The sequence below is a fragment of the Scheffersomyces xylosifermentans genome (genome assembly GCF_036884685.1).
Source record: "Scheffersomyces xylosifermentans strain CBS 12540 chromosome Unknown RJT20scaffold_5, whole genome shotgun sequence".
NCBI lineage: Eukaryota > Fungi > Ascomycota > Pichiomycetes > Serinales > Debaryomycetaceae > Scheffersomyces > Scheffersomyces xylosifermentans.
Genome location: NW_027042943.1, coordinates 1,646,734 through 1,673,277, shown reverse-complemented (window position 1 = coordinate 1,673,277; position 26,544 = coordinate 1,646,734). Strand labels below are relative to the sequence as shown.

The 26,544-nt window shown below is 39.7% G+C and overlaps 13 protein-coding genes across 13 annotated transcripts; 7 read left to right on the top strand and 6 right to left on the bottom strand. All coding sequences in view use genetic code 12, as the record gives it.

Annotated features, from left to right (window-relative positions):
• The first annotated feature begins 161 nt into the window (after positions 1-161).
• On the top strand, positions 162-1,334 carry SOD3 (Sod3p). Its single transcript, XM_064920474.1, has one exon. The coding sequence runs from the start codon at positions 461-463 to the stop codon at positions 1,088-1,090; it is 630 nt and encodes a 209-aa protein (XP_064774003.1). The 5' UTR covers positions 162-460; the 3' UTR covers positions 1,091-1,334.
• A 373-nt stretch (positions 1,335-1,707) lies between these two features.
• RJT20DRAFT_51706 (uncharacterized protein) lies at positions 1,708-3,022 on the top strand. Its single transcript, XM_064920473.1, has one exon. The coding sequence runs from the start codon at positions 1,905-1,907 to the stop codon at positions 2,889-2,891; it is 987 nt and encodes a 328-aa protein (XP_064774002.1). The 5' UTR covers positions 1,708-1,904; the 3' UTR covers positions 2,892-3,022.
• Positions 3,023-3,942, bottom strand: RJT20DRAFT_51705 (dethiobiotin synthase). The gene has a single exon (XM_064920472.1). It carries the CDS (start codon positions 3,806-3,808, stop codon positions 3,155-3,157), a length of 654 nt encoding a protein of 217 aa, XP_064774001.1. The 5' UTR covers positions 3,809-3,942; the 3' UTR covers positions 3,023-3,154.
• HGT13 (Hgt13p) lies at positions 3,943-5,926 on the bottom strand. Its single transcript, XM_064920471.1, has 2 exons — positions 5,384-5,926; positions 3,943-5,288 (listed from the first exon to the last, which is right to left on the bottom strand). The coding sequence occupies exons 1-2, from the start codon at positions 5,816-5,818 to the stop codon at positions 4,077-4,079; spliced, it is 1,647 nt and encodes a 548-aa protein (XP_064774000.1). The 5' UTR covers positions 5,819-5,926; the 3' UTR covers positions 3,943-4,076.
• Positions 5,927-6,946: 1,020 nt separating this feature from the next.
• Positions 6,947-8,329, top strand: RJT20DRAFT_51701 (NAD(P)-dependent alcohol dehydrogenase). Its single transcript, XM_064920470.1, has one exon. The coding sequence runs from the start codon at positions 7,085-7,087 to the stop codon at positions 8,210-8,212; it is 1,128 nt and encodes a 375-aa protein (XP_064773999.1). The 5' UTR covers positions 6,947-7,084; the 3' UTR covers positions 8,213-8,329.
• A 34-nt stretch (positions 8,330-8,363) lies between these two features.
• RJT20DRAFT_129300 (RpiB/LacA/LacB family sugar-phosphate isomerase) lies at positions 8,364-8,996 on the bottom strand. Its single transcript, XM_064917466.1, has one exon. It carries the CDS (start codon positions 8,896-8,898, stop codon positions 8,389-8,391), a length of 510 nt encoding a protein of 169 aa, XP_064773998.1. The 5' UTR covers positions 8,899-8,996; the 3' UTR covers positions 8,364-8,388.
• Positions 8,997-9,203: 207 nt separating this feature from the next.
• Positions 9,204-11,328, top strand: RJT20DRAFT_148080 (dihydroxyacetone kinase isoenzyme I). Its single transcript, XM_064918957.1, has 2 exons — positions 9,204-10,312; positions 10,355-11,328. Exons 1-2 carry the CDS (start codon positions 9,509-9,511, stop codon positions 11,303-11,305), a joined length of 1,755 nt encoding a protein of 584 aa, XP_064773997.1. The 5' UTR covers positions 9,204-9,508; the 3' UTR covers positions 11,306-11,328.
• A 550-nt stretch (positions 11,329-11,878) lies between these two features.
• RJT20DRAFT_3577 (major facilitator superfamily domain-containing protein) lies at positions 11,879-13,282 on the top strand (the record flags this gene model as incomplete). Its single annotated transcript, XM_064919818.1, has 1 exon — positions 11,879-13,282. The coding sequence occupies one exon, from the start codon at positions 11,879-11,881 to the stop codon at positions 13,280-13,282; it is 1,404 nt and encodes a 467-aa protein (XP_064773996.1).
• A 337-nt stretch (positions 13,283-13,619) lies between these two features.
• HGT12 (Hgt12p) lies at positions 13,620-15,696 on the bottom strand. The gene has a single exon (XM_064920467.1). It carries the CDS (start codon positions 15,544-15,546, stop codon positions 13,957-13,959), a length of 1,590 nt encoding a protein of 529 aa, XP_064773995.1. The 5' UTR covers positions 15,547-15,696; the 3' UTR covers positions 13,620-13,956.
• A 3,554-nt stretch (positions 15,697-19,250) lies between these two features.
• On the top strand, positions 19,251-20,321 carry RJT20DRAFT_135899 (uncharacterized protein; the record flags this gene model as incomplete). Its single annotated transcript, XM_064918440.1, has 1 exon — positions 19,251-20,321. One exon carries the CDS (start codon positions 19,251-19,253, stop codon positions 20,319-20,321), a length of 1,071 nt encoding a protein of 356 aa, XP_064773994.1.
• A 134-nt stretch (positions 20,322-20,455) lies between these two features.
• On the top strand, positions 20,456-21,545 carry RJT20DRAFT_51648 (endo alpha-1,4 polygalactosaminidase). The gene has a single exon (XM_064920466.1). The coding sequence runs from the start codon at positions 20,591-20,593 to the stop codon at positions 21,512-21,514; it is 924 nt and encodes a 307-aa protein (XP_064773993.1). The 5' UTR covers positions 20,456-20,590; the 3' UTR covers positions 21,515-21,545.
• Positions 21,546-21,576: 31 nt separating this feature from the next.
• RJT20DRAFT_145938 (putative ferric-chelate reductase) lies at positions 21,577-23,427 on the bottom strand (the record flags this gene model as incomplete). The annotated part of the gene is made up of 2 exons (XM_064918835.1): positions 21,577-21,873; positions 21,937-23,427. The coding sequence occupies 2 exons, from the start codon at positions 23,425-23,427 to the stop codon at positions 21,577-21,579; spliced, it is 1,788 nt and encodes a 595-aa protein (XP_064773992.1).
• Positions 23,428-24,461: 1,034 nt separating this feature from the next.
• On the bottom strand, positions 24,462-26,538 carry RJT20DRAFT_150915 (fluoride transporter; the record flags this gene model as incomplete). Its single annotated transcript, XM_064919037.1, has 2 exons — positions 26,389-26,538; positions 24,462-25,651 (listed from the first exon to the last, which is right to left on the bottom strand). The coding sequence occupies exons 1-2, from the start codon at positions 26,402-26,404 to the stop codon at positions 24,462-24,464; spliced, it is 1,206 nt and encodes a 401-aa protein (XP_064773991.1). The 5' UTR covers positions 26,405-26,538.
• Positions 26,539-26,544: the final 6 nt, after the last annotated feature.

Sequence of the window (26,544 nt, the reverse complement as noted above, 5' to 3'; positions counted from 1 at the left end):
CTTCCTGTAGCCACAGAACCTCACTAATGGTTGCGAACTGTGTGTTGCAATGTCTTAAGGGTGAAAAACACCATAGTCACAGCAAACGGTGGTGTTCTTGCATTTGATATTCTTCACAGAGTTGTTGACGGGTTTAAGCCTCCTTTCGGCCGTTTGTTACGCCAAAAATCGTCACTGTGTAATATTTCGGTACTTGTCCTCCACAATAACCATTACATTCCATAAATTAACAAATAAATTGCTCTTAGTGGTGGAACGTGATTTTGTCTGGGAGCCGACTCCACAATTGTACTTGTCTAGACATGGCTAGCCAGGAGTTCTTATATATATCAAACCAATTTGCCAATTTGTAATAAGTTCTTTTCTTGCGCCATGAGAAATTGGTGATTTTTCATTCATATTTCTCTTTGAACAGTTACAACTTAAAACTTATCTTCCATAACAATTCAATTTCTACAAGATGTCGTCCTTCGGTGAAAATAGAACTAAAGTTGAATTGCCTAAGTTAGACTGGGCTTATGATGCCTTGGAGCCACACATTTCTGGTAAGATCAATGAGATTCACCACTCCAAGCATCACCAAGTATATGTCAATGGATACAATGCTGCCATTGAAGCCTTGGTTCAGGCTGAGGCCAAGGGCGACGTTAAGGCTGCCGTTGGTATTCAACAAAACATCAAGTTCCATGGTGGCGGACACACCAACCACACTTTGTTCTGGAAGACTTTAGCCCCAGTTTCCCAAGGTGGTGGAAAGACTCCTTCCAAGGACTCTCCACTTGGAAAACAGATCATTGAACAATATGGTTCAGTTGATAAGTTGAAATCGATCACCAACGCTAAGTTAGCAGGAATTCAAGGTTCTGGTTGGGCTTTCCTTGTGAAGAACACTGAGAACGGCAACCAATTGGATGTTGTAACTACTTTTAACCAGGACACAGTATTGGCCCCATTGGTTCCCCTTCTTGCCATTGACGCTTGGGAACACGCTTACTATTTGCAATACCAGAACGTTAAGGCTGACTACTTCAAGGCCATCTGGAATGTCATCAACTGGCAAGAGGCTGAGAAGAGATTTGCTTCATCTTAGCAAAAACACCAAGCGAACTTATAGTGATTAAGTTAATTGCTATATTTCTCTTCCTCGGACTTATTTCTGCAACAGTTCAATACTTTGTTTAGCTAGTTTTCTACGTAGTATGGTTATTTAGATGAAATATCGTCCGTACATAAATTTTGAGAGATTGATTTTAAGAATTTAGTTATAATCAAGTACTTATTGGTATTCGTAGTTTTCACCCTTAGCAATTGAAGTAATTAGTTTTAATGATCCCAATGGCTGTGTTTCTAGTTCAAACCATGTATCCTATTTCATTAAATATAACTTCATAATCGGTTATATATCTATTTTTTGCAAACATCTTTCAAATTATCTTAACTGCGAGATTTCTAAATCCTCACGATTATATCTGTTTTAGACGAATGCTATTAAACACGATCTTGGTTGCACTATTTCACTCTTGATATGATGATAACATTAAAATGATAATACTTCACTTACCCAATTTGCAGCAATAAGCATGCATTCGAATGTACCACATCGGAAAATAGTGACAGGAAAGTTGTGCAGAAAAGAAACCTTTTAAAAATATCGTGACAGATTTTTGGCAGGAATATACGGGAATAACTGCACGCCAATCAAAAACGGTTATACAAGTGAATTCATACATGCAAGTTATTTATACACAGCCGAAAATGTGTGACGATTACATTTCGTATTCGTGCACTACGGCTAAATAATGTTGCAAATTCAAATAATCTAACTCTTCATTCTCTCGGCAATTGAGACGGTTGAGTTCTAGGACTTCCCATATTAAGATAACAACACCACCAATTATGCTAATATGTCCAATGATGAAGAGTACGACGATGAGAAACCTCCAACATATATCCCAAATCCGAAGATTGAGGTGAATCCAGAAAAGATACTAGAACACCCACCAGAGTACTTCGATGCAAATAGCTGGAAGTTTGTTATTTGCAACAAGACATTCAGCCGTGACTTGAACGTCTTCGTGTCTGCCGATTCTATCGACAAATACAGGGCATTCAGAAAGGCAAAGGCAGATAAATCACCCATCGGTGTTAGTAGGTATGCTAATGAACTTCAACTTGCGGGGATTGGAGTGCCTTTGTTGAAAGTCCAAGTGCATCCTTTTCATTTTAACAAGTTCTTGACGATACAAAAGTACTACATCGACCATAAGAGTTTTCCCTTAAGAGGATTCGACCCAAAAGTTGATTTCTATGATTTCTGCAAAGTCCAAAGGTACAGACAAGGTAGTTATACCACTTATGAGTTATGTTTCACCCCAGATCCGAATGACAAACAGAAGAATTTCCAAGTGGTGGTATTCGCTCATAAAACTTTACCGATTTCCGATTACATTTACAAAGGCAACAGATATCGCTGGGTTCGTGAGGGAAGAAAATGGAGTTTTGAATACAACTATTCTAATTTTCTTTTAGACCCAGAGCAGCATTCATTGACCGATAATTGGGACAGAAAGACTAATCGTTTGGATACCACATTGGACCCAAACAACCCATTGATTGGTGGGGGATTCATGAGTAAACTTTTCTCCACTACAACTGACAGAGAAAGATATTACTCATCAATTCAGTTAGGCTCTTTGCGTGAGCTTAACAAATTCATACTTTTCGGGGAGTACAAGCAGAGAGCACAGTACACAATGGGTGATATTTATAACTCCGCAAATGATTATGTGAATTATGAAAGTATTGATTCTGTTAATTTGGATGCCCTAAGCATGCTATGTACGGGTTTACTATTCAAGCGCGAAGAAGATGTTAAGGATCTTCAAACATAAGGAAGATGTCTATACACAATGTGGATTTCAAGTGTTTAGATACTATTTCTCAAAACTCATTGAATGCCCTCCTTTTTACGAGTAAATGTCGTCGTTGTTATATTTATTAAACAACCTAATACAATGTAACTTGGATTAGTCACAAAAACAATATACACCCCCTATTCTCATTAAAAGATAGAGGTTTATTCACTTCTAATCTAATAAGGATAGACTTTTGTTTTAGCGATTATAATGGTTATGAGCAAGACTTGACTCAAAAATTAATTCTGATGACTCGTAGTCATCGCGAATATTGAGTCAAATTTGGGAACGAGATGCATAACGTCGTCGATGCTATTAGCAACTGGGACTTGACAAAGTATAGGTACTTGCCCCAAAGTCTCAATTACAGTGGCATTATCTTGGTTGACGTCTCCATTTAGAATCACTCCCAATACGCGTACTCCTCTGTGTTTGAAATGCTCCAAACAGAGTAAGGTATGGTTTAAAGTTCCAAGCCCACTTCTGCTCACTAATATGACACCACAAGAAAGCGCCAAAGCTAAGTCGGTCATAATATCCGTGTCGTTAATAGGCACATATGGGCCACCTGCTCCTTCTATGATGAGAGACCGTTCACTCTCCAAGAAATTTTGGGGAATACGTATATCGGACACTTCTACATTCTTGCCTTCTATTAATGCAGCCCTCCACGGAGACAAGGGTTTCATAAATGCAAAACCAGGAGGTGAAAAGTGATCACTGTCTAAACCGGTGGTGCTCTTAACAGTATAGGTGTCTCCAACATCGGACTCAGTTCCTGTTTGAATAGGCTTCCAGTAGTTACAATTCCAACACTTTGTAAGTAAAGAAGCAATGAAAGTTTTCCCGACGTCAGTGTCCGTCCCAGTGACAAAAATGATCCTTTTCGTCATCTTCGGTTAAAGTTCTTATTGTAGAAAAGGAAATTGCAGAATCTCAGCTTCTAATATACCTCCTTTACAAAATGAAAATATACCTGAAATAGCAAAAGAGAGGCTTTTCGTACTTCATAATATACACACCTTTGGATATACTTCTAGTTTGTTCGTTTGAATTCTTTAGTCTATATCTCAGATATTTCACATTATTCTACCATTTAGCCAAACTTCAAACTTGTAGAGTCTATTACTTAATGCAAGGAGGAGTAGAGCATAGCGAAGGTTAATTTTCCTTTAATACTTCGATGTGCTCAGTATCACCTTTTTCTCCATCGTATAAGTCACCTTCCTTGTCAAGTTGCTGTTCATGCATAATTGGAAGATCTTTGGCGACTTGAACAACTTTCCATGGTTGCCAAACTGGAGTATGATTGAAAATAATATCCATTTCTTCTAAAGATCTTCCTTTTGTTTCTGGGTAGAAGAAGAAAACAACAGGAGCCATTAATAAGTTAATTGCAGCAAAAATTGTGTACGTGTAACACCCAATGCTCTCAAACGCAACTGGTGTTATCATAACGACCATAAAGTTGAAAACCCAATTACAAGCTGTAGATAAAGCTGCTCCGGGTGCTCTAAGCTTTAGAGATAACAATTCAGGAGGCAATAACCACGTTCCTCCTAGATAAGACACCCCGAAACAAGAGTTAAAAGCAAAAAGAAATACCGCTGCTGCAATTCCAGCACCTGAATTACCTTTGCCTGCAGCATATGTGGTACCTGTTAAAATTGCCATACATATAGCCTGAGAAATAGCACCCCAAAATAACAAGAATCTTCTTCCTAATCTTTCTATAGTGTAGAACCCAATTAAAGAAGCAAGAAAATATTCAGTACCATTTGCAGCTGCCAAGATTCTTGAGTTTAACGGAGACATCCCAATGTACGATTCAAAGATAGTGCCAGCATAGTAGGTGATTAAGTTAATACCAGTAATTTGTTGCATTATTTGAGACCAGCATGCTAAAGATACACGATGGAAATTTCTTGCTGGGCCCTGCGTGAATAAATCCTTGATACTGAAACCATGTCCAGCAGCATCTTTTTCCAAAGCAATTGCGGCCTGAATTTCGTTGATCTGTACTTGAATCTTCCGAGAATCGACTGGTAAGTCGTAGAGAGCAGAAAAGACCTTTTTGGCATCTTCAACTCTACCTTTGTTCATTAGCCATCTTGGAGATTCTGGGAAATAGAATACTGTCGAGATCAACAAAATTGGGAAGAGACACTGGAGGGCAATTGGTACTCTCCAAGCAGCATCGCCGTGGTTAGGGTCATTTCTAACGAAATAGAAACCAAAATCTATCCAATAAGAAATAGCAATACCAAGAGCTATAAGTGAACCCTCCATCATGATTAACTGACCTCTCTTTTTTGCTGGGGAACATTCAGATTGATATACTGGTACTGTTGAAGTGATAAAACCTGTACCTAACTAAATTTTGGCAGTTAGTATTAATAGCGCGGCCTAGAAAAATGGAATAGAAAATACTTCACTCGGACTAATTCTACAAAATATTTTATACGTACACCTGTAAAAATTCTTGCTACAGTCAAGTGAGCAATAGTGTATGCACAAGCCTGTAATGCACCACCAATGCAAACAATAACTGAGCCAATGAACATGATTTTAAGTCTGCCCAATTTGTCGCCCAAGTAGATTGTCAGCAACGATGCCATCATACACCCTATCTCGTATAAGGCTATCACGGCACCTTGCAAAGTCGCGTTTGTTGAGGCTTTCATACCAGGAAAGGTATTCTCGAAGGCTGGCAATGTTAACAAAGAACCCATAACACCTTGATCGTAGCCAAATAGTAAGAAACCTACACCAGCAAAACACGAAACTGCAAAGTTAAGCTGATGGCCTCTAAGACCGAGGAAGGAGTGGGTCCCACTGATAGGAGCGACATCAGGCTCTTCTGATTCTTTCTGATCAATATTTAATGAAACTGACGAACTCATTTTGTTCTGGTGAAGAGATTTAACTCATGAAAATGCTCGAAGGGAGATAAAGTACATAAATATTTGTAGCAAGAGGGGATAAAGTCCTATATAAATACAATTTGAGAGCTTAGTAAAGTTATGGCATTGGTAACTTTTTGGATTCTACTTCTTCTATATGCCGCTTGTCAAGTTATACTATTGCATTGTGGTTATGAGCCTGTTTGCCATGAAATGAAGGAATGATTCAATAAGGTGGGGTAACAGTAGTTCCGGCTTATTGTAACTAGTTCTTCAAGTCGAATTACACATCAGGTGGCATCTCTATGAAAAGGTACAAGAACTGTGGTACCCTTTTTTATGTTCCCAAACACTCTAGCACCCCTCCTCCTCAGGTAGAAATGCTATTTTCCGTGTGAATACTGAAAATGTTCAAAAATAGCGTAAGGTACATCTGAACTCGACAGCTCGCTTGAAACATAATTACTGTCCTTCAAAAATATTTTTCGAGAAATGTGGGGGGGGGGGGGGGGGCCTTTTTGAGCCTCAAATAAATAAAAAAAAAAGAAGGAGAAGGTTTTTTTTTTTTATTTATAGAATATGTCCAAAGTACTGTGTGGCAATTTGAAACTCGGTATACTTTTTACCGTGTGTTGTGAACCAGTGCCGTAAACCTATTGTCTCAAAAATTTTGTCTGCCGTGTCCCCACATTTAAACTCGTCCCGCATCACCCACATTAATCCATTTCCCTCCACGGCTGCTTTGACAAATGATTCCGGACTTAGCAATCTTTCTCGGTATTTTGCGCGATTACTCCGATAATTATTTCCATTGAAAAATGGGAAGTTGCAAACAGCGTTCTTTGTTAAGGGAAGTCGGAATACTTTATAATGTGTACAGTCAAAGGTTTGAGAAGGCGCAATTTGAGAGTTCAAAGCACCCAAAAACACCCCACTCTTTGATAAAGTCGTCCGACAGTCCCTCCGTCCTTAGTAATGTAAGAAGATAAGATCATTTTGTAAGGTGCAGCTCGGTCAGACCTGTCAAGTCTTGTCTACATAGGCTTGTCCTTTTTTAAACATACAAATTTTCAGTTTTCTTGGACCACTTGCCCCTCATGAGCCCCTCCCCCATTCTAATCATCTCAAGCCCTCGTTCAACCCAAAAGGATGGACATGCCAAAAGTGTAATGGGTGTAACTTCAGATCCGTATCATTTATAGATATCCCGAATCCCCTGAAATCCATATTTTGGCTTTGGGCAGATCAACAACACTGTGATTAGAAATGACGCCAACCGCACAACCAAGTATAGTTTCTTCTTTTACGAAGGAAAATGTCTGTTTAAAGATTTCCAAGCTGGGGGAATTATATACCGCCATCGTTCCTATCCCTTCCTTTACTTCCAAGCAAGTCTTAATCCACATCAAGTGTACCGGAGTCTGTGGATCGGATATTCATCTTTGGAAGGAAGGCGGTATCGGAGACATGAGAATAGAAGATGATTTGATCATAGGCCACGAGACTGCTGGCCAAATCATTGCAGTTGGAGCAGATGTTACTCATGATTTGAAAGTTGGTGACAGGGTCGCAATAGAACCTCAATTGCCATGTGGGCAATGCTTCCTTTGCATGAATGGAAACTATAATTTATGCCAGGAGGTTGATTTTTTAGGGATGCCTAACATGAATGGTTCAATGCAAAGGTACTTACCCTTTGACCCTAAGTTCTGTCACAAATTGCCAGACAATATTTCTTACGAAGAGGGTGCCTTGGCAGAAGTTTTCTCAGTTGCGTATCATGGCATTGAAAGAGCAGGAGGGTTGGAATTAGGGAAAGGAGCAATGATTGCAGGATGTGGTCCTATTGGATTGGCAACCTTATTGTTGGCAAACTCCAGTGGTGCATACCCTCTTGCTGTCACAGACATTTCTCAGGAACGACTTGACTTCGCTAAGGTTCTCGTTCCTTCTGTGAAGACTTACAAATTAGACATGAAGCTAAGCGTTAGAGAGAATGCTGAAAAAATTAGGGCTCTTTTTGGTACGACAGAGTATGAAATGCCACCTAATGTCTTAGAATGCACCGGTGTTGCATCTTCAATCAACACTTGCTGTTATGTGGTTAGAAGGAAGGGTACTTTGACAGTTATTGGAGTTAGTGGTAAGAACGAAATCGACGGCTTTCCCTTCATGACGGTCTCTTTCGGAGAAGTAGACATCAAATTTGTGAATAGGTACAAGGATTCATGGCCTGCAGTTTTGAATCTTTTTGCATCAAGGAAAGTCGATGCCCTAAAGTTTGTTACTCACAGAATTCCTTTGGAAACTGCTCCTGAGGCGTTAAAAACTTTTTACAATCCCAGCATCAGAAGCATGAAAGTTATGGTTAAAGATGATATTAACTTGTTGTAAAAGTTACTGCAATGGCCATTCTATAACTTTATATATTAATTGACCTGAATATAAACTTTCAAACTATATCAGTCAAAAATATAGATAGAGAACAACTATTCTGCAATACATAATTTGCTTTTTTCAATAAGGGATATTCCATTTGTTGCTTCACGCATATTTTATTGGTAAATATATTAAGACGACATCTCATACTCTAATAGAACTGCAACTTTTGACGCAGAGGAGCTAGTATCATCGAAATAATAGGTCAACCATTCTTTAAGCAAACGCCTGGCTAGCTCTAATCCCACGACTCTTTGACCCAAGCACAATACTTGACAATTATTAGATAGAATAGATCTCTCGACACTAAAAGAATCATGGGCTGTAACAGCTCTAATTCCGGTCACTTTGTTAGCGCTAATGGCAACTCCTAAACCAGTTCCACAGATCAAGACAGCACGATTGGCCTTTCCAGAAGCAACCAATTCAGCAGCTTTGATTCCAATCGTCGGGTAAGCAGTATCATCGTTTTTGGAAGGAACACCAATATCAATAATATCTCTAACAAACTCACTGTTCTCTAAGTCCTTCTTTAGAACTTCTTTGTATTCGTAGCCAGATTGGTCGCACCCAATAACAATATTGAAAACCCGGGAACTCATATTATAGGGCAAATCAGTTTGATTTGGAGTTGAGCACATTTCGAAAACATCCAATTAGTCTGCTACTAATACTAGCTACAACCATTCTAGCTGCAACCTATACCCCTCAATTGACTTGACAAATATATACCAGGCACTTCAGTCTTTGTCCTGTCATTCACCCGCCCTTTGGGGGTAGTAAATGTGGTGTCATTGTTTGAAGCTATCATATCATCATACAAAAGCCATCTACCATCGATAACACCTACCTCTCCAACTATCTTTTGTCATTGGTTTTGGAATTATTCCTTAACTATACCATGGACAGCAGTTCTAAAAGACATAAATTAAAGTTCCGGGAAATTTTGCAACTCTTGCATCCAACAGGAAGCTACTCACGAGTATCGGAATTCTACTCCATTATTTTTTTGGGATAATAGTGCCCCACATAGGTCGTTACTCCGAAATTTCGACCAAAAAGTAGAGTTAGCTTCAGTTAGTGGATATTGAGGTAAGACTGCAAAACAAATACGCGAAAGTTGCGGATAACACTGCCAAAGACTGGCCCGGACGGAATGCGCTGAGTATATATTTGATCAAATATGCCGAGTATTGGCAAGTTTGTAAGTCACTTCGATCATTTTAAATCTTATTTCTTCAACGAATTCCAATGTCTAAGCACTTTTTACCGAAAGATATTTCGCAATTAACTACTCAGTGCTTGAAAGGCATGCTTTGTGAGAACGATTCCCTTTCGCTCTTGGAAAACGAGAAGGTGGTCTTCAACAATAAGTATGATCCTAAAAAGGTTTCTCTTATTTCAGGTGGAGGCTCTGGGCATGAACCTGGGTGGTCTGGATTCGTTGGAGCCGGAATGTTGACAGCTGCTGCTCAAGGAGATGTATTTGCCAGTCCCAATGATAGGAATATACAGGCAGCTGAAAAGGTGACCCATTCTGAAGCTGGTACACTTTTCATAATTACAAACTACACTGGCGACAACCTATACTTCGGTATGGCTGTTCAAGATCTCATTTCCAGGTATGGAAATAACAATATAAAATTGTTGAGGTGCACAGATGATGTTGCTGTTGGTAGATCCATTGGAGCATTAGTGGGTCGCCGTACTTTAACAGGTTGTGTACTCATCACAAAGGTTTTGGGTGCTGCGTCTGAAAGAGGCTATACCTTGGAACAAATCTACAAATTAGGAGAGCAAGTAAATTCTGCAATTGCGTCTATAAACGCCGGATTGAACCATGTACATATACCTGGCCATTCGCCAAGTGAATTCTATGGTAAGTTGGGAGATAATGAGATTGAGATCGGACTTGGCATCCACAATGAGCCAGGAGTGATAAAGGAAGAAGGGATACCTACCAATGAAGACTTGATCGCTAGACTTTTAAGGTACATCTTTGACAAAAGTGATCAAGAAAGGGGATATTTTGATTTTGACAAGGGTGATGACATAGTTTTGATGTTCAATAACTTAGGATGAATCCCAGTTATTGAGGAAAAGGCTCTAGTTTTTACAGTAGTTGATACTCTAGAAAAATATTATGGGATTTCGCCGATAAGAGTTTACTCTGGACCATTTGTAACTTCATTAAATGCGCAAATATTTACTATCACCTTGATGAATGTTACAAAGTCTTCGTCTGAAGAATTCTCTAGGGAAATCATTTTTGAGCTACTAGATGATACTACAGACGCTACGGGCTGGTCTAGATCGATTTATACAAAACCAGCAAGTCCCACCTATAAACAAAGGGTAATCACTAACTTTCAAGGCTATGCAGATGAGAACATAAACCAAATTGAATATGACATTAAGATTGACCCTGCACTCTTACGGGCTACTGTAACTTTGGCGGCCGAGAATGTGATTGCCAAGGAGCCAGATATTACTCTTTGGGACACGCAGATGGGAGATGGTGATTGCGGAAAGACGTTGCAAGCCGGATGTAATGCTGTTTTGAGAGCCATTAGTGACGGTGTTGCTGACCGCGGATCCGTTCTCACTGTTCTTAAAACTGTGCTTAAAATTATTAAAGTGGACATGGGTGGCACTTTGGGTGCTATTTTGTTCATTTTCATGAATGCATTCATAACGAAGCTTGAGTATCTATTAGAAAATAATACTCTCAATACCACTGAAAAATTGGCCGAATCTCTTACTCATGCAATCACAACCTTATGCGAATTTACAAAGGCCAGAATTGGACATAGAACGGTAATGGATGTTTTAATTCCATTTTGTGAATTTTTCGATAGAACCCGAGATATTTCTGTTGCTATTCAAGTTGCTGAGGACTCTGCTAAAAGAACGAGTAAGCTTACTCCAAAGCTCGGACGTGCGACCTACGTAGGAATTGAAGATAACCGCAAGGATTTTCCGCCAGATCCTGGTGCATACGGTGTCTATGAGGTTATTGCAGCATTAAGATTGCTTAAAGACATCTGAAAATATGCTTAGTCTTGGTCATTATGTTATAGAATCCGGTCTAGAAACTTATACAGCATCATTCGAACAAGGTTAACAAAATAGGCGATCAAAGTTGCGGTTTTTGATGCTGATTAGAGTCGGCTCCTCCGTGTTTTCAATAATGATACCAAGACTTGAACCAAACTATCAATAGAATTCCGTAATCGGACGAAAAGACTCTTACTACAATTGGACGCTTCATTTCCTAAAGGCCATATTATTAATTCTTAAACTCTACATATATCGGATGACTCACATTGTCGGATACTGTTCGTTCTCAACCATTGCCTCGAATTGTTTCACGATTTTGAATGCAATGGCTGCAATACTCTATATATCGGACTATTTGAGCGCTGCGGCCCGGCTCCGATTGCAACAGTATCCAAATACGGTAATGAATTCGCAGCTTCGGTTACTAGCATTGATGGACTTATCTAATTAGATACCATGAAGTGTAATGAAATAAAAGTACTGATCTTATTTAAACATCATATTCTCTTCAGCCCTTCGTTTGCTGTACTTCACTTTTGTAAATATACAATTTCGAAAGTGATGATAAGAAGAGATAATTTGAAGCATAGTGATGTTGATATTGCTTCTGTCAAGAAGGGAGCAAATGACAATTCTTCGCAAGAACAGGAACCAAGAATGGATGGTGGGTATGGTTGGGTCATTGTTTTCAGTGCTTTTCTCATATCTACTAGTACCTGGGGTTTGAATTCTTCTTTTGGAATTTACTTTTCTTATTATTTGAACAACAACACCTTTGAGGGTGCAACTAGAGTGGATTATGCTGCAATTGGTGGTATTAGTTTTGGACTTGGACTAGTCTTCGCTCCAATAATTAACTACATACAAGGTTGGATAGGAACTAGGCCCTTGATAGTTCTTGGCAATTCGATTCAATTTGCAAGTATTATCATGGCCAGTTTTTCAGTGAATCTTTGGGAACTTTATCTAACACAAGGTGTGCTTCAGTCCCTTGGCTTGGCTATGATGAGCTTACCTGCATTAACTTTAGTGAGCCAATGGTTTGTGAAAAGAAGGGTTCTTGCCAATGCACTCTCTGTAAGTGGGAGCGGGGTCGGCGGAGTCATTTTCAATGTAGGTATGCAGAGAATTATTGAAACCCAAGGTTATCAATCGGCTCTCAGAGCGCAAGCTATAATTAGCTTCGGTTTAGGTATAATTGCGGTACTATTGATCAAAACAAGATCCAAGCATCATAAAGTCGAATTCACCTTTTATGATTTGGACTGCTTGAAATGTGTTGGATTCTGGCTACTTACCTTCTACTTAATTACTTGTATCCTAGGATATGTTGTGGTACTCTATTCTTTGGCTACTTACACTGTCTCTTTGGGCTTTACTAATCACCAGGGCTCTGTTGTTTCCAGCATGGTTCAAGTAGCGTTTTGTTTCGCGAGGCCAATGGCCGGCTTCATCTCTGATTATTATGGACCGCTTACCGTCACTACTATTTCCTATTACTTGGCAGGAATATTTGCATTGGGTCTTTGGATTCCTGTAAGAACGTATGCTGGTGCGATCATGTTAGCTTTTATCGAGGGAAATTTCATTGGAGCGATATTTCCCACAGTTGCAGCCATCACTGTTAGGCTAGTGGGCATTTCCAAACTTAATGTTTCCTTCAGTATGAGCTGGATGTTCTTTGGTGCTGCAGGGGTCGTGTCGGAGCTTATCGGGGTAGCCCTTACTTCTGGCACAGACTTAGATAATCCGAAGCTGTTCCGCAATACTGCGATTTTTGCAGGACTCTGCTTCCTCGTATGTGCAACCTTTTCTTTAGCACTCAGAGGTTACATCATAGCTCGAGATGTACTTTACGACGCGATTCCAGAAGAAGATATTTCTAAGCCTTCCTTATTGCAAGTTAGAGTACCCCCACATTCAGTATTTTTGCACTGTCTCCACTGGCCCCAAAAAAGAGCTTAATGATGTCGTACTGAAAATTCCTATTGAGGACAGCTCCCCGCCAAAATTCCCCGCGATGAGCTCTTCTATTACAATACATAATAGTCATTGGCAGGTGATTTATTAGGTTCTTTTTTTAGGTACTGTCATGAAAGAAGATGACCACCGTGCTGAATTAGTCCTAGGAAGTAGTGACAGGCTTATGTATAAGCTGACTGTGGCCTTTTTTTTCGATGTTGCCACGTTGGAACGACCGGCTGACCTTAATATTTAGATATTCATTCTTATACAGCTTAGCGTAAGTAACAAGTATTCTATTCGGAAAAGTGTTTCAAGCCACTGTAAATCGTTTTTTCTTTAGAGGTGATAGAATGATTTCAACGTCGACTTGAAACAGTCCCTGAAGGGTCCATGAAAGTGCACTGTTCTCATTCATCAATTGCCCATGAAAATTCACGAGTATCCACAGGGTCTCTTCTTCTATACCTTACTCCACCTCTTATCAAAGCCTCTATTAAAGCCTTTTCAAAGCCCCGTTAAGAATCTACAATTTCGAGATTTTCTAATAAAGTTACATTAAATGTATCATTGTTTTATACAATTATATAAGAATTAAAGCAAATCGTAAAGACATTCAGACATTTATATATGGAATCTGTGACATGGGGAAATGAATATTAATATGAACAGTTTCTTTAAACAGAAGCCTCTTCAACTTCAGAGACACCTTCAGCCTTAGAGGAGGAAGCAAGAGACTCGGCTCTAGATGGTTGTCTGAAAGCGTTTTCGGCTGGAATGAACTTGGATGAGTGCCATGCTTGCGGAACCTTCTCGTATAACTCGTCGACTTGTTCTAAAGTCAAACCCTTAGTTTCGTAGACAAGAGCCCAGACAAAGAGACCACCGATAACGTTACATCCACCCCAGATGAAGAAGACCTTACTTCCTAAGTTAGCGTTACCTGGACCAGAGTTGACCATGTATGGAGTAGCGTAGGCAATACCCCAGTTCCACAACCAGTTAGAAGCGGTACATAAGGAGATAGACTTTTGTCTGACTGAAAGTGGGTAACATTCGGCAATAACAGCCCAACAAAGAGGGCCCCAGGTAGCAGCAAAAGCAGCAATGAAGATACAGACGAAGGCAACCAAACACTGGTTAGCAGAGGTAGAACCTTGACCGGTAGCAACACCGACAATAGCGACAATTAATTGAGAGACGGCCATAATACAAGAACCTCCCAATAATAACTTTCTTCTACCGAGGACTTCAATCAAAAGAATACCTGGAACAGTAGAACCGAAGTTGACAATAGAAGTGGCCATTTGGATAACGAATTCGTTCTTAATACCAGCACGCTTGAAGAAAGTAGTACCGAAGTAGAAAATGAAGTTAATACCAGTCAATTGTTGTAAAGCTTGAATACCAACACCCATGAGCAATCTCTTTCTTTGGTGGTTCTTGTTAGCGAAAACTTGACCCCAACTACCAGAACCGTATTGGTTTTCGAAGTCAAAGTTAGCCTTGATCTCATCGTACTCATCAATTAAGTCTGGGTTGTCGATTGGTAATTTTCTCAATCTGCTCAAGGAGTCCTTGGCTCTAGCTTCGTCACCCTTGGAGACCCAGAATCTTGGGGTTTCTGGCAAAATAAGCATACCACCACCTAAGATAATAGCCCACAAGAATTGGACAGCAATTGGAATTCTGTAAGAACCGGAATCGTTTCTTGCGTGAGTACCTTGGTTCACAACGTTAGCCAAGAGGATACCAAGGGTAATAGCCCATTGGTAACAAGAAACAACGGCACCTCTGATCCACTTTGGAACGGTTTCAGCTTGGTATAATGGAATGACAGCGGAAATGAGACCGACACCGAGACCTGCGAAGACTCTACCGACACACAAAAGAGGAATACTAGTAGCAGCAGTTTGTAAAATAATACCAAGGTTAAAGATGACTAAAGTAGCAATAATCAAAGTCCATCTACGACCGAGTTTGTCGGAGAAGAATGAAGCAGAAAGGGAACCGAAGAAAGTACCGACGGATAAAATGGAGACTATAAGAGAAGTCTCAGATGAGGTGAAAGATTCATTGTTCTTTGGGAAACGAGCTGTAACGTAATCCATGGCTAAGATACCAGAAATAGTACCAGTGTCGTAACCGAAAAGGATACCACCGAAGGCAGCGAATAAACCGACGAAGATTCCCATGGAGGTGGAACCCGCCTTCTTCTCACCGAAGTTAATGTATTTTTGTAAAAGTTTGCTATCTTCTAAACCCATTTTGCAAGGAAAGTTGATGATACAAATTATTTCAATCTCAAATGAAATGAAGGGGTTACGCTGTCATATTTATATGAAATCGTTTTCTGAAGAACATCGCTGAGTTGGTGTCTCCAGACAGCCATTTCCTATGAATTTCCACTTAATGCAAAAAACTACCTGACACAAAGCACAGCAGAATAAGATTTATGGGGAAAAATGTACTGGAAAAATAACAACCTGCGGATGGAGAAAGATGCATAAAAAATATCTTCTTCGGATTTACATTTGCAGGTTGGAACAACTACCCGTCTTTTTTGTTTCAAGAAACTGCATATAGGATTTGTGTATTAGGGTGCAGGATGAAGATGGCCCATGGTGGGTCAGGTAACCAAAGGTCTAGTAGCTGGAAATATATCTCCTTAAACTATAATCAACTTATTATATTAGTTGTAACAGAAATTCCCAAATTTGGTGGACCATTTTGTCATTGGCTCAGCCGCAAATGGCTCTAGCACATCCGGGGCTGGATTCACAACCCTATTTCCCTTTCCACTTTTACGCGCTATTGTCATTTTAACGGTGTACACACCTCGGACAATTCCAGTACGGCTTTCTGTAACAAATACAGTAAAGAGCAGAGCACCTCGTGATCAGCTTGCATAAAACATGCAAAACCAGAAACGAGTGATGCGGGGTACTTAAAAATAATCTTCTTCCAGATACCGGAGAAAAGTCTTGGGATGACCAAATGGAAAATTGCTGGTTACATATGTTGAGAGCGAAAAGAAAAGATTTCTGACTCTTAAAGGAATACTTCTAGGTAACAGACACACTTCCACTTAGAATAAGCAGTTGTTAAGTGTAATGGTGTTACATCTCGTTGTTTAAAATCCCAGAACGGGACATTGATGAGAAATGGAAAAGATCGAACTATTATGAGGTTAAATGAATGATCAATCTAAAGTGAATGAATTGTTCATCTGGTGAATATCACGCCTCAGCGCGTTCATAGTTGTAAATAGTTTGACCCCAGGTCTATCTGCAGATGCCCCTACCCAGTTGCAGTTAAATCTACCCATAATTTAAGGATTTATTTCTAATAATCTGGGGAGGTTCTAAATTAGCACTAGCCATTCAAAATATTGTGAAATTACGTAGTGGATAAAAGGTGCTTTTGCCCACTAGCATAGTGCCTGTATATTTACTGTAAACTGCAAACTTGGATCTAGTTACAAAACAACGATTACAATAGCAGTTTGTCAAATCACGGAATTTTAAGTTGTCTAGGTCTAAACAAGCATCGCACTATTTTCTCTTTCGGGAAAATATGGAACAACTAGTTTTCTTGGCCTAAGTCAAATTGAGATGCTGGCCTCAAGGGGCCTAAAAAAAACTCGTAGCTAAACAATAGAAAGATATATTCCTTTGGAAGTAATTCGAGTTAAAGAAATGAGATGCTAGTTCATATACCGTTTTAAGTCTCAAAGGTTGAGCCGTGTGCCAGCCAGACCCGTGAATAAACATCCCACTTCGCTCCCAACCAGCATTGCAGATTACTACATCGTAATTCTTCCGCCTCGCGCGAAATATTCAAAATATGTGGGACAAGAAGCAATTTTGCATTTTCAATTTATGCATAATAGGGCACCGGCGAAACTCCCACAAGTTAAGCCATAGTACACTCCCCACATAACTATGCAATGTTTCAACAATGCCACTCCACTTTGAAGTTGATCCTTGAGAGGGGGTATTTTATATGTGGGACAAGAAACAAAGAGAGCCGCACAATAATTATTTTTTCTTTTAACTGGCTTAACTAACACTTTTGACTAGATATTCCGGTTATTATTGAAATTGTTCCTGGTGGTGTGTTACTGCCTTGATGTAATTTTATCCTTTATGAGCAAATTATTCAACTTAGGTTAATATGACGTGGGATGTCGTATTGTGGTGTGTTCTTCGGGATTTTATCTTCTTTTGCTCTGTGGATGGTGTCCACCCACCTATGATGGATATTATTATTAATCTCCAGGGTTTACTAAATGTGGGAATTATAACTATGTGGATATTGTCATTGTCTTTTGTTAGAAAAAGGCAGGTGGGTTCTTCGTCAGATGACATCGTTGGCTATGATCTACTTCGAAGTCAAAATGATTTGCAGTGTCAACAGGTTTATGCAAGTTCTGATGGTAGTGGGGTTACCGGTAATGGATCTCTTCGCGATTTATTGACCACTAGAGAGGCCTCGATGCTTAGGCTAATTGGGACAATAAGCTGTGTTAATTTGAAACGGGCATTTACTGAGAATTCAAAATTAACCCGAAGTCTCTAAATAATTATGTGTAATAAACGAACAATTCTCCGACGGTTGCCGTTAAGAGATGAATTCGTCTGTGTGGCTAAAAAATATTTGTGTATACAATCGAGCTTGTATACAATCGAGCTGCATATCTTCATGCACCGCATATTGTTCCAGCTCTTAGATGGCCAAAACAAACAGCAGCATTGCCTAGTTCATTTTGCATGTTCTCCGTAAGATCTATTCGATTCTCTATATTTTTTTACATATTTTGCTTACTCCATCATGTTGTTGAATCCCTATTGTTTTCCTAACTTCGCCAAGAATAATTCGGAAACTCCTCAAAAAATATGAAGAAAAAAATATCTTTCAGGAAAAAAGTTGTTACGGCAATCAGGAGATGCTTTAACTATTCTCCGATTTTCCGAGAATGGAGGAGTATTTCTGAAGTTCGGAGGGATTTTCCTTTGGTGATATCATAAACTTTACACTTTCAGCATATCCCCTCATCTCCACATTTAATACATCGTAATATTGCAGAGTGGAGAAATGAATCGGTTGCCCTAGCTCCCCTTTGATTTCTTCAGTTTTAACGAGATCAAGAAAACCCGAAAATAGTCTTGAATGAGTTCTGAAAAGTTTGATTTATGTCACTTCCTCGGCAAATTGACAATGACTATCGAAGTGAACCTCCAATATTTCCGCGAACAATAATTTCAGGATTTTCAATGAAGATCTTACCTGCTTGTGATCCACGAACTTGATCGCTTCATCTCATTAAAATCAGCTAAGTATTAGTCAATGCTTGGAGTCTGAAAGGGTTCTCGTGTGACGACTCAATTTAGAGTTCATTTTTCGTCTCTTTGATATGTCACATTCCTTTAAGTTTTTCATTCTTTCCGTAATTGACCCACGCTTTCGTCTATTTGGCTGTTGTAACTGTTAGTACACAGAAATTCTCTCCATATTTAAGGTGCACGGTAAAGTCAACTTCATTTGTCTTAGTGGTGGCTCAGCGCTGTTGCAAGTTATAAGAACATACTAACTTTAAAACTTCTCATGCTCCAGTAGAAGAACTGTAAGGCACAGTGCAAGTCCCCCATCAGAAGGCTCCAGAAAAGTTCTAGTGATAACGTAATCAGAAACTAAGATGCTGATTAATAATCGCAACATTCAGCCGCGCGGTTTTTCGACAGCAAGGAACAATGAACTGTGGAGGAAAAATGCGATAAATCCGTGCAATTACTAAGAGGGTTGCGCACAGCCATATTTTATTGACATATTTGCAATATTATTGCACTCTGAGATTGCAAAATATAAAATGGGATGCAATTGTAGATGGTTTTACACTTGAACGGAACAGTAAGCTACTCCCTAGAAACTAGGAATTGATACTAAGTTACACTAATCTTTATTCTGCGATATGTCTTCTACTACTACAAAGGTTTTCCTTACTGGTGCTACCGGTTATATTGGTGGGCAAGTTGCCTATGAATTGGTAAACAGCAAGGAACATAAGTTCGTTGTGACGGCATTGGTCCGTAGCCAGCAAAAGGCTGAAAAGTTGAAAGCCGCTTCGGATAACAAGATTATTCCGGTTATTGGCACCCTCGATGATCTCACACTTCTTGGTAAACAAGTGGAAGAAAATGATGTTATCATCAACACTGCTAACGTAGACCATGTTCCTAGTGCTCAGGCCCTTTCGGACGCATTATCTGAGGCTAAGGAGAAGAAGATTTTGATTCACACTTCCGGAACTTCAGTATTAGGAGATGGCTTAGACGCTAAGAAAGGAGCTACCACCAAGGTGTATTCAGACAAGTACGACATCGATGAAATCAATTCGTTGGACTTGGAGCAACCTCACAGACCAGTTGACAAGATCATTCTTGACATTCACGACAGAAATCCAAAAGTTGAGGTTGCAATCATCTGTCCTTCCACTATCTACGGTATTAGCAACGGTTATGACAACGTCGTTTCTGCCCAGATCCCATGGTTGATCAAATCCACTATTAGACACAACAAGGGATATTCTGTTTTCGATGGTAACTACGTCTGGAACCACATTCACATCAAAGATTTGGGAGATTTGTACTTGTTGCTTTTGAACAAGTTGTTGAGAGGTGATGATGTTCCAGCCAACAGACAGGGATACTACTTTGGATCCTATGCCATTGAAGGCGAGGAAAAGGTCACAACAGAGCCCTCTGAAATTGAACATACCTGGAGACAAGTTTCAGCAGCTGTTGCCGAAAGCTTGTTCGCTAAGGGCGTTATTGAGAGCAAGGAAGTGGACAGTCTTCAACCGGAACCAATTATCAAGCTCAACGATAGTGAATGGGCTCCATACTATTGGGGAACTAATTCTAGAAGTAGAGGAGACAACGGGTATGCCATTGGCTGGAAACCCAAGCACATTAGCAACAAAGAATTCTTTGAATCCATTGATGCCGATGTCGATTATCAGCTCAAGCACTCAAAAACTTAAGTACTCAGATTATATATTATTCTATTTATTCTATTTATTCCTCTTAATTCTATTTATTCCCTCATATTCAATCCATAAAACTTCTTGCACTAACATTGTATTCGTACTCCTACTTATACTCGTTCGAGTCTATAACTAAGCCTCCATACGTAAACCTTCTATAAGGCACCATACTATGCAGTCCATCTTTAGCCTGCTTGGCAATGTAAAAGCATCTTAAGACATAATAGTAAGTGAACGCCTCGTGTTCTTCCTTGGATCTTGAAGCTATGGTGCTTCTGGTGAAGTTTAAAAGGATCATTGCGGCTATATTTATCGCAGTATGTATAGCTATAGGATTGGGAGTCGGTTTAGGTGTTGGATTGACAAGAAATAGAGGTGGCTCTAGTGATAATACAATCACTAACACCAGTACCCCCAAAAATAGTTCTACAACGTCAATTCCTAAACCTAGAAAACTTTGGGTACCAAAAGTTAATACTACTTGGGATTATAAACTCGACAACCCTTTGAATTCGGTTACAGCTGGGGTCCAAGTCTTCGATATTGACTTGTTTGACAATCCACAGAGTATTATTGATGAGATACACCTTCAGAACAAGTCTGTCATATGCTATTTTTCGGCAGGAAGTTATGAAAACTGGAGAAGTGACAGCAAGAAGTTCAATGGTAGCGATTTAGGTAAATCTCTTTCTGGATGGGAGGGTGAAAGATGGGTCAACTTGAGCTCTCCCAACGTGAGAAATATAATGGCATCTAGGATCAAGTTGGCTCATGAGAAAAGCTGTGATGCCATTGATCCCGACAATATAAATGGGTACGAAAACGACAATGGCTTGGGTTTAACTCAAAGCGACTCTGTAGAATTTATCAAGTTCTTGTCAAAAGAAGCACATTCATATAATATATCTTTGAGCTTGAAGAACTCGGCAGAGATAATCGAAAAGGTAATACAATTAGTTGACTTCTCTGTTCAAGAACAATGCGTAGAGTATGGTGAATGCCAGCCATATGAAAAATTCATTGCGGCGAATAAGGCTGTGTTACATGTCGAGTATCCGAAAGGGGGTAAGAGCAATCAGCAGAATGTGAATTCTACAACACTCGATCACTATTGCAGAAGTCGATACGAGTCAGGATTCTCAACAATCATAAAGAACTTAAACTTGGATAGCTGGATACAACGTTGTTGAGAGAATACTATGGATTATTATTATATTTATTGACAGATTTTTATCTAATTAAGATATTCGGTTTACCATCCGAAAGTCTCCGTATGCAAATAGATCTCTTCGATGCAAGAGTTGTTAAGATCATTATTAAAGATCAATGCTTGGAAGTGGGAAGCAACTGTACTTACCTGAGCCTTCATCGACTCACTTCCTGAAGAAACAATCATATTTCTTCTTCCGAGTGTGTGGCGCATGTCACCCAATACTCTGTTAATAGATGGTTTGTACATGTGAACATTGAACGGGTCGGTGCTTGTCGAAGATGTGTTGGAGTCAACTTGGTTTTCAACATCAACTTCAAAAGATTTCTTGATCAAGTCCTCTGAAGAAGTCTCCTTGACATCGTTGTATTCCTTCAACTCCATGCTAGTCCCATTGTTCACATAAATGTCAATGGTGATGTATTCACCAGCAACATCCTTGCACTTGATTAATTCGTCCCTAATCCACTTTATGTCATCTTGTTGTCTAACAATCCAAATAAAGTTAATGTGTTTTGTAAGAATTACACTCCCAGCTGCCTTGGCCTTCAGGATTTCGCCAGCAAGGTGCAACAAGAATGGTAATGTAGCAGTGACACCTGTACCTGTACTTGCTAAGATAACACGGTCGAATGCTGTGGGATCTCTTGGGGTTCCACCATATGGACCATCAACAAAAACCTTTTTATCTTGGGCAACATACTCATCCAACTGATTGAAGAGTGTTCTGGTCAAACCCTTCTTTGGAATGATAATAAACTTCATTTCCCTCAGGTCTTCATCTATCATGGAAGCGATGGAAAATGGATGATTATCTAAGAATCTAACACCAGCAAATCTCAAAAAACAATGCTGACCAGGTCCCCATTCGTAACCTTTAGAATTGGCAACAGTAACTTGGAAAGCGTTATCATTGAGCTTTTGAAGTTTGGCGATCCTAGGTCTTAAGAACAATGAGTTTGGCTTGAAGCATGTTTTGACAAGCATTCTATACAAGATTTGACTTGCCCAGAAAGCCAAGGCACCCCACATGTAGTTGTCACAATTTAAAGTTTTGTCAATATGCCAAATGAGAGTACCAAAATATGCAATTCCAGCAGCCCAGTGTAAATTCACGAACACCTCGTAGACGTGCTTTCTGATCCATGCCTTGGATGCGATGCACAACCAGCCCAATAAGATCAAAGGTGGTATTCCACTGTAGTAAGCAAAGTCAGTCCTGAACAACATCAGCACCAGGCTAGCACCTCCCTCCCTTAAGTTCAGGTAAATGAAAGGAACTGTGTGAATAATTGCAAGTACAAATGCAGCCAAGCCTACGTATTGATGGTGCTGGTTCAACTTCTCGTAACTGATACCAGTCAAAAAAGTGATCATGTTAGATTTTCCAGCCAATACATAAACGAAAGGAGTCAAAGCCGTAGCCATAATTCCTGATCTGATAGCTAACGGAGGAGATCCAAAGCCAGTACATGGTCTGTACCAGAAATGTGGAACCAAACAGTAACACAACAAATACATGGATGACACGAACATAAATATGGTGGAACCAAGCGAAGCTGGCAAAGACGTGAAATAACTCAATCTTTGTGGAATTTGCTTATATCCCAAGTATCTCGAATAAGAGACCAAGACATCTACAAATGGCACTAGATACTGCGACGATTGGGTTTTCTTATAACTGTAGTCACGGTATCTATACCACAAATGTTTCACGAAAGCAAGAAATATCACGGCTACTCCAAAGTAAACGGTGTATTTTCCATATTCTGCTTGGTCGGCCCAGGCAACCTGTGCACTCAGGGCTTTGTGGAGAGCCATAAACTCTGGGGTATTCTGATCGGCGATACAGTCAAGCCCCTCAAATGTAGTACGTTTTGTCCAGTTGAACATTTTTACCTTGTTCTATCTCTGTGTTCTAGACACTTTATCCAAACTTGTGTTCTAATAAATAAAGAAATAAAAAGAAACCTGCCGATGGTTCAACTATTTTCTACCAAATGAGTACTGTTTTTTTATCCTTCTAGCCAATATTTTACCTTTAGAGAATAAGTAGAAGTTATCACCAAATATCGAATCCAATAATAACCAAATTTATACTAATTTTCACTTCTTCTGTAGTATGTATGTTGCAAGTATCGAGAAATCTTCGGAGTAGTAGCAGTCAAATAATCGTCTCCGTTCAAGTACAACCTCTTTTTTTCTCGGCAATCTCTGAACTCGCTGAATTTAAGCCATTCAACGAAATTCCATTACTCAGATCTTAACTCTATTATATATACAATTAAGATTTTTTTACGGCCAACATCCATACAACTTCCCATGATAATTATCATCCCAAGAATGGTTTATCAGATCCGAAATCTTTCAATGTATGAGCAAATAATGGTGCGAAAAATTACCGCTTTGGGACAGATATAATGCTCAGCGAACATTCTCAGTGAAGCGGATTATCTTGCTGACATAAGCACTGACTCAGACGCATAAATAGGCTGCGAATAACAATGTTATTTGCTCATAGTGTGGGAGGAGTGACGAAAAGAGCTATTTTGCAGTTCTCCTTTGGGGAGAAGTTTGCGAGGTGGAAGGGTGGACATGTAGCCAGAATGTCTAAATTCGGGGTTCTTGCGGCGATCTAGTAGCACTGGGCCAAAATGGAGATCTGCTGGAGCTTCCGGATGGGGTTCCCTGTAGTTAAAACAAGTGCTACGGGGTATTACGGGACATATTTACTAGGGAAAACGATATTCGATATTGAAATTAGATTATTAGTTGTGTCTATGAAGGATCTTGGTAGCCGAGATTCTATTAAAGCTTTGTTTATCATAGACAAAGGGAGTCAATGAGAGCAATATAACTCAAAATGGCATAAAACAGCTCGTGGTTTGAGATCCCATTTGTAAGTCTCAGTTCATTAGTAAATCTTATTATACGCAGATTGGATCCGTTAAACCTACAGCCCAATTGTAGGAGCCCGGGATAAGAATGAATATTAAGTAACCGAGTATAATGGAAACGAACCCATATCGGTATGAGTATACTGTCTTGAGACCGAAAAGTTCCACGATGAATGTACTGACAGTAGTCAACGCTCCACAAAATCCGTCATCCAAGCCATTAAGAACATGGCATCCGATAACATGAGTCAGAACTTGCCCTCCCCCTGGTAATCTACCTCTTCCTAGTAATGTGAAAATTGCCAATAGTAAAGAACCGAGGAAATTGGCACTGAAGGTGCCAAGAGGAAAGTCTTTAACCTTGGCATTGAGGTACTTCGATAAGTAAAAGCGAAGAAGTGCTCCAAAAGGAGCAAAAAACACTGCAAACATCCAGGATCTCCAGGATCCATTGTCTTGCACACCAATTAATATAATTGCGATGATGAATCCTATTACTCCCGTTAGCATAGAAACAGTCTCAAGTATCTTATAAGTTCTTCTTGTTATGGAGGGGAAGTGGTCATCAAACGCTTCAACGAAGTGTTTTCCTATGTGGAATCCCATAACTGACAATCCAAACTGTGCTATCATAACGGAAAAGAATTCCATGATTCCATATGCTGAATTAGGATAGTTATAAAACACTCCAATTTCTGTATCCGCAGATTTGTTAAATGCTTCTAACATGACAGAAGAAAATGATGATAAGGTTCCACAGAAGCCAGTTGTTAACCCGGTATACAATGGAATGGCAGCCTTTGTTGGGAATTCGAGCGGATGATTGTCGAGCAAATGACTCCAAAACTTTAAGCTGTCCACTCCAATTCCCATTACTATGCATGCAGCAAAATTTGCCCATATAACTCCACCTAAGTATGATCCGTTGTATGTAGTCAATTGCATGAGTCCTTTTCTTGCCAAGACTCCCCATATGGCTCCGTTGGTGATATTCAATATAATCTTGTAGTATTTGTTTGTTTTCTGAAGTACCAATGCTCGTCTTCTGGGATTCTGTACGCTCGAAGGGTACTTGTCTTCGTCTACATTGAACCCTTCAGGCAACGATTCCTGAAGAGATACAGCTTCAAGCTCCTGGAGCTCATTTTCTACAGACCTACGGTGACTCAAAACGGCCGACCCTGTAGCCTCATCAAAGGGTTCTACCCCTGTAGCAGAATCTTCAGCAGATGACATTACGAGTTCTAAGTGCGCTTTACTTTTTTTTCTTGAACCTAGATGTCTTTGCAACTCCTTCTATATGCAATTGCTTTCATTTCCTCGAGCCACACTTCACGACAGAACATATACTTCCAGGAAGAAATAGAATTACGAATAAGGCTGGCCGTTCCTTCCAATGAGTCAATAAATTATTTTTAGACAGCGCTGTTTGACTGCATTTCGTACCAAAGCGCACGACCTTTTCAGGCATAGGAATGTTGTAAGGATGAAAGGAAAGGCAACGAAGAACATTTAACGATCGTTGGGGTCCAGGTAACATGAGAATAGAGTGACTGGGTGTGGGTTGCTATAGTCTTCGGGAATCATTTTTCCCTAAGAATTTTCATAAATTTGGGGATTTTGTAGTATTTCATTGAAGCTGCTACAGCCTCGCCGGAAATTGGAAAATGGTCCTCATAGTGTTGTTTCGAGCAGCACAACAATCCAAAGCTTTTAATATGCATCCAAAGCTTTAATAGGCTCTTTTTTAATACTATATCCCCCTTCCAGAGACCCCATTTTTTATCAAGCAATAAAAGTTTTTGATGATATGACACCAAGAAATGCATAAGCTCAAAAGTGCAAATACCACACAGTTACACCTTTCTTTTTTATTGTTTTTAGTGTTTTAGGAAACTGCTCCACCTCCCCACAAGCAATCATCTCCCATCCACAACACAAACGTAACCCTCCTAACATTCTCGTTTATTCATACTTCTTTCCGCTTCGCTTCGCTGCCTCCGCTTACAATGGTCACGTGTATCGTAAACTCACTCAACGACTGCACATAATAACAATCGCCTACAAGCGCCAAATTAAATTCACGAATTCTTTTTACAACCATGTTCTTCTT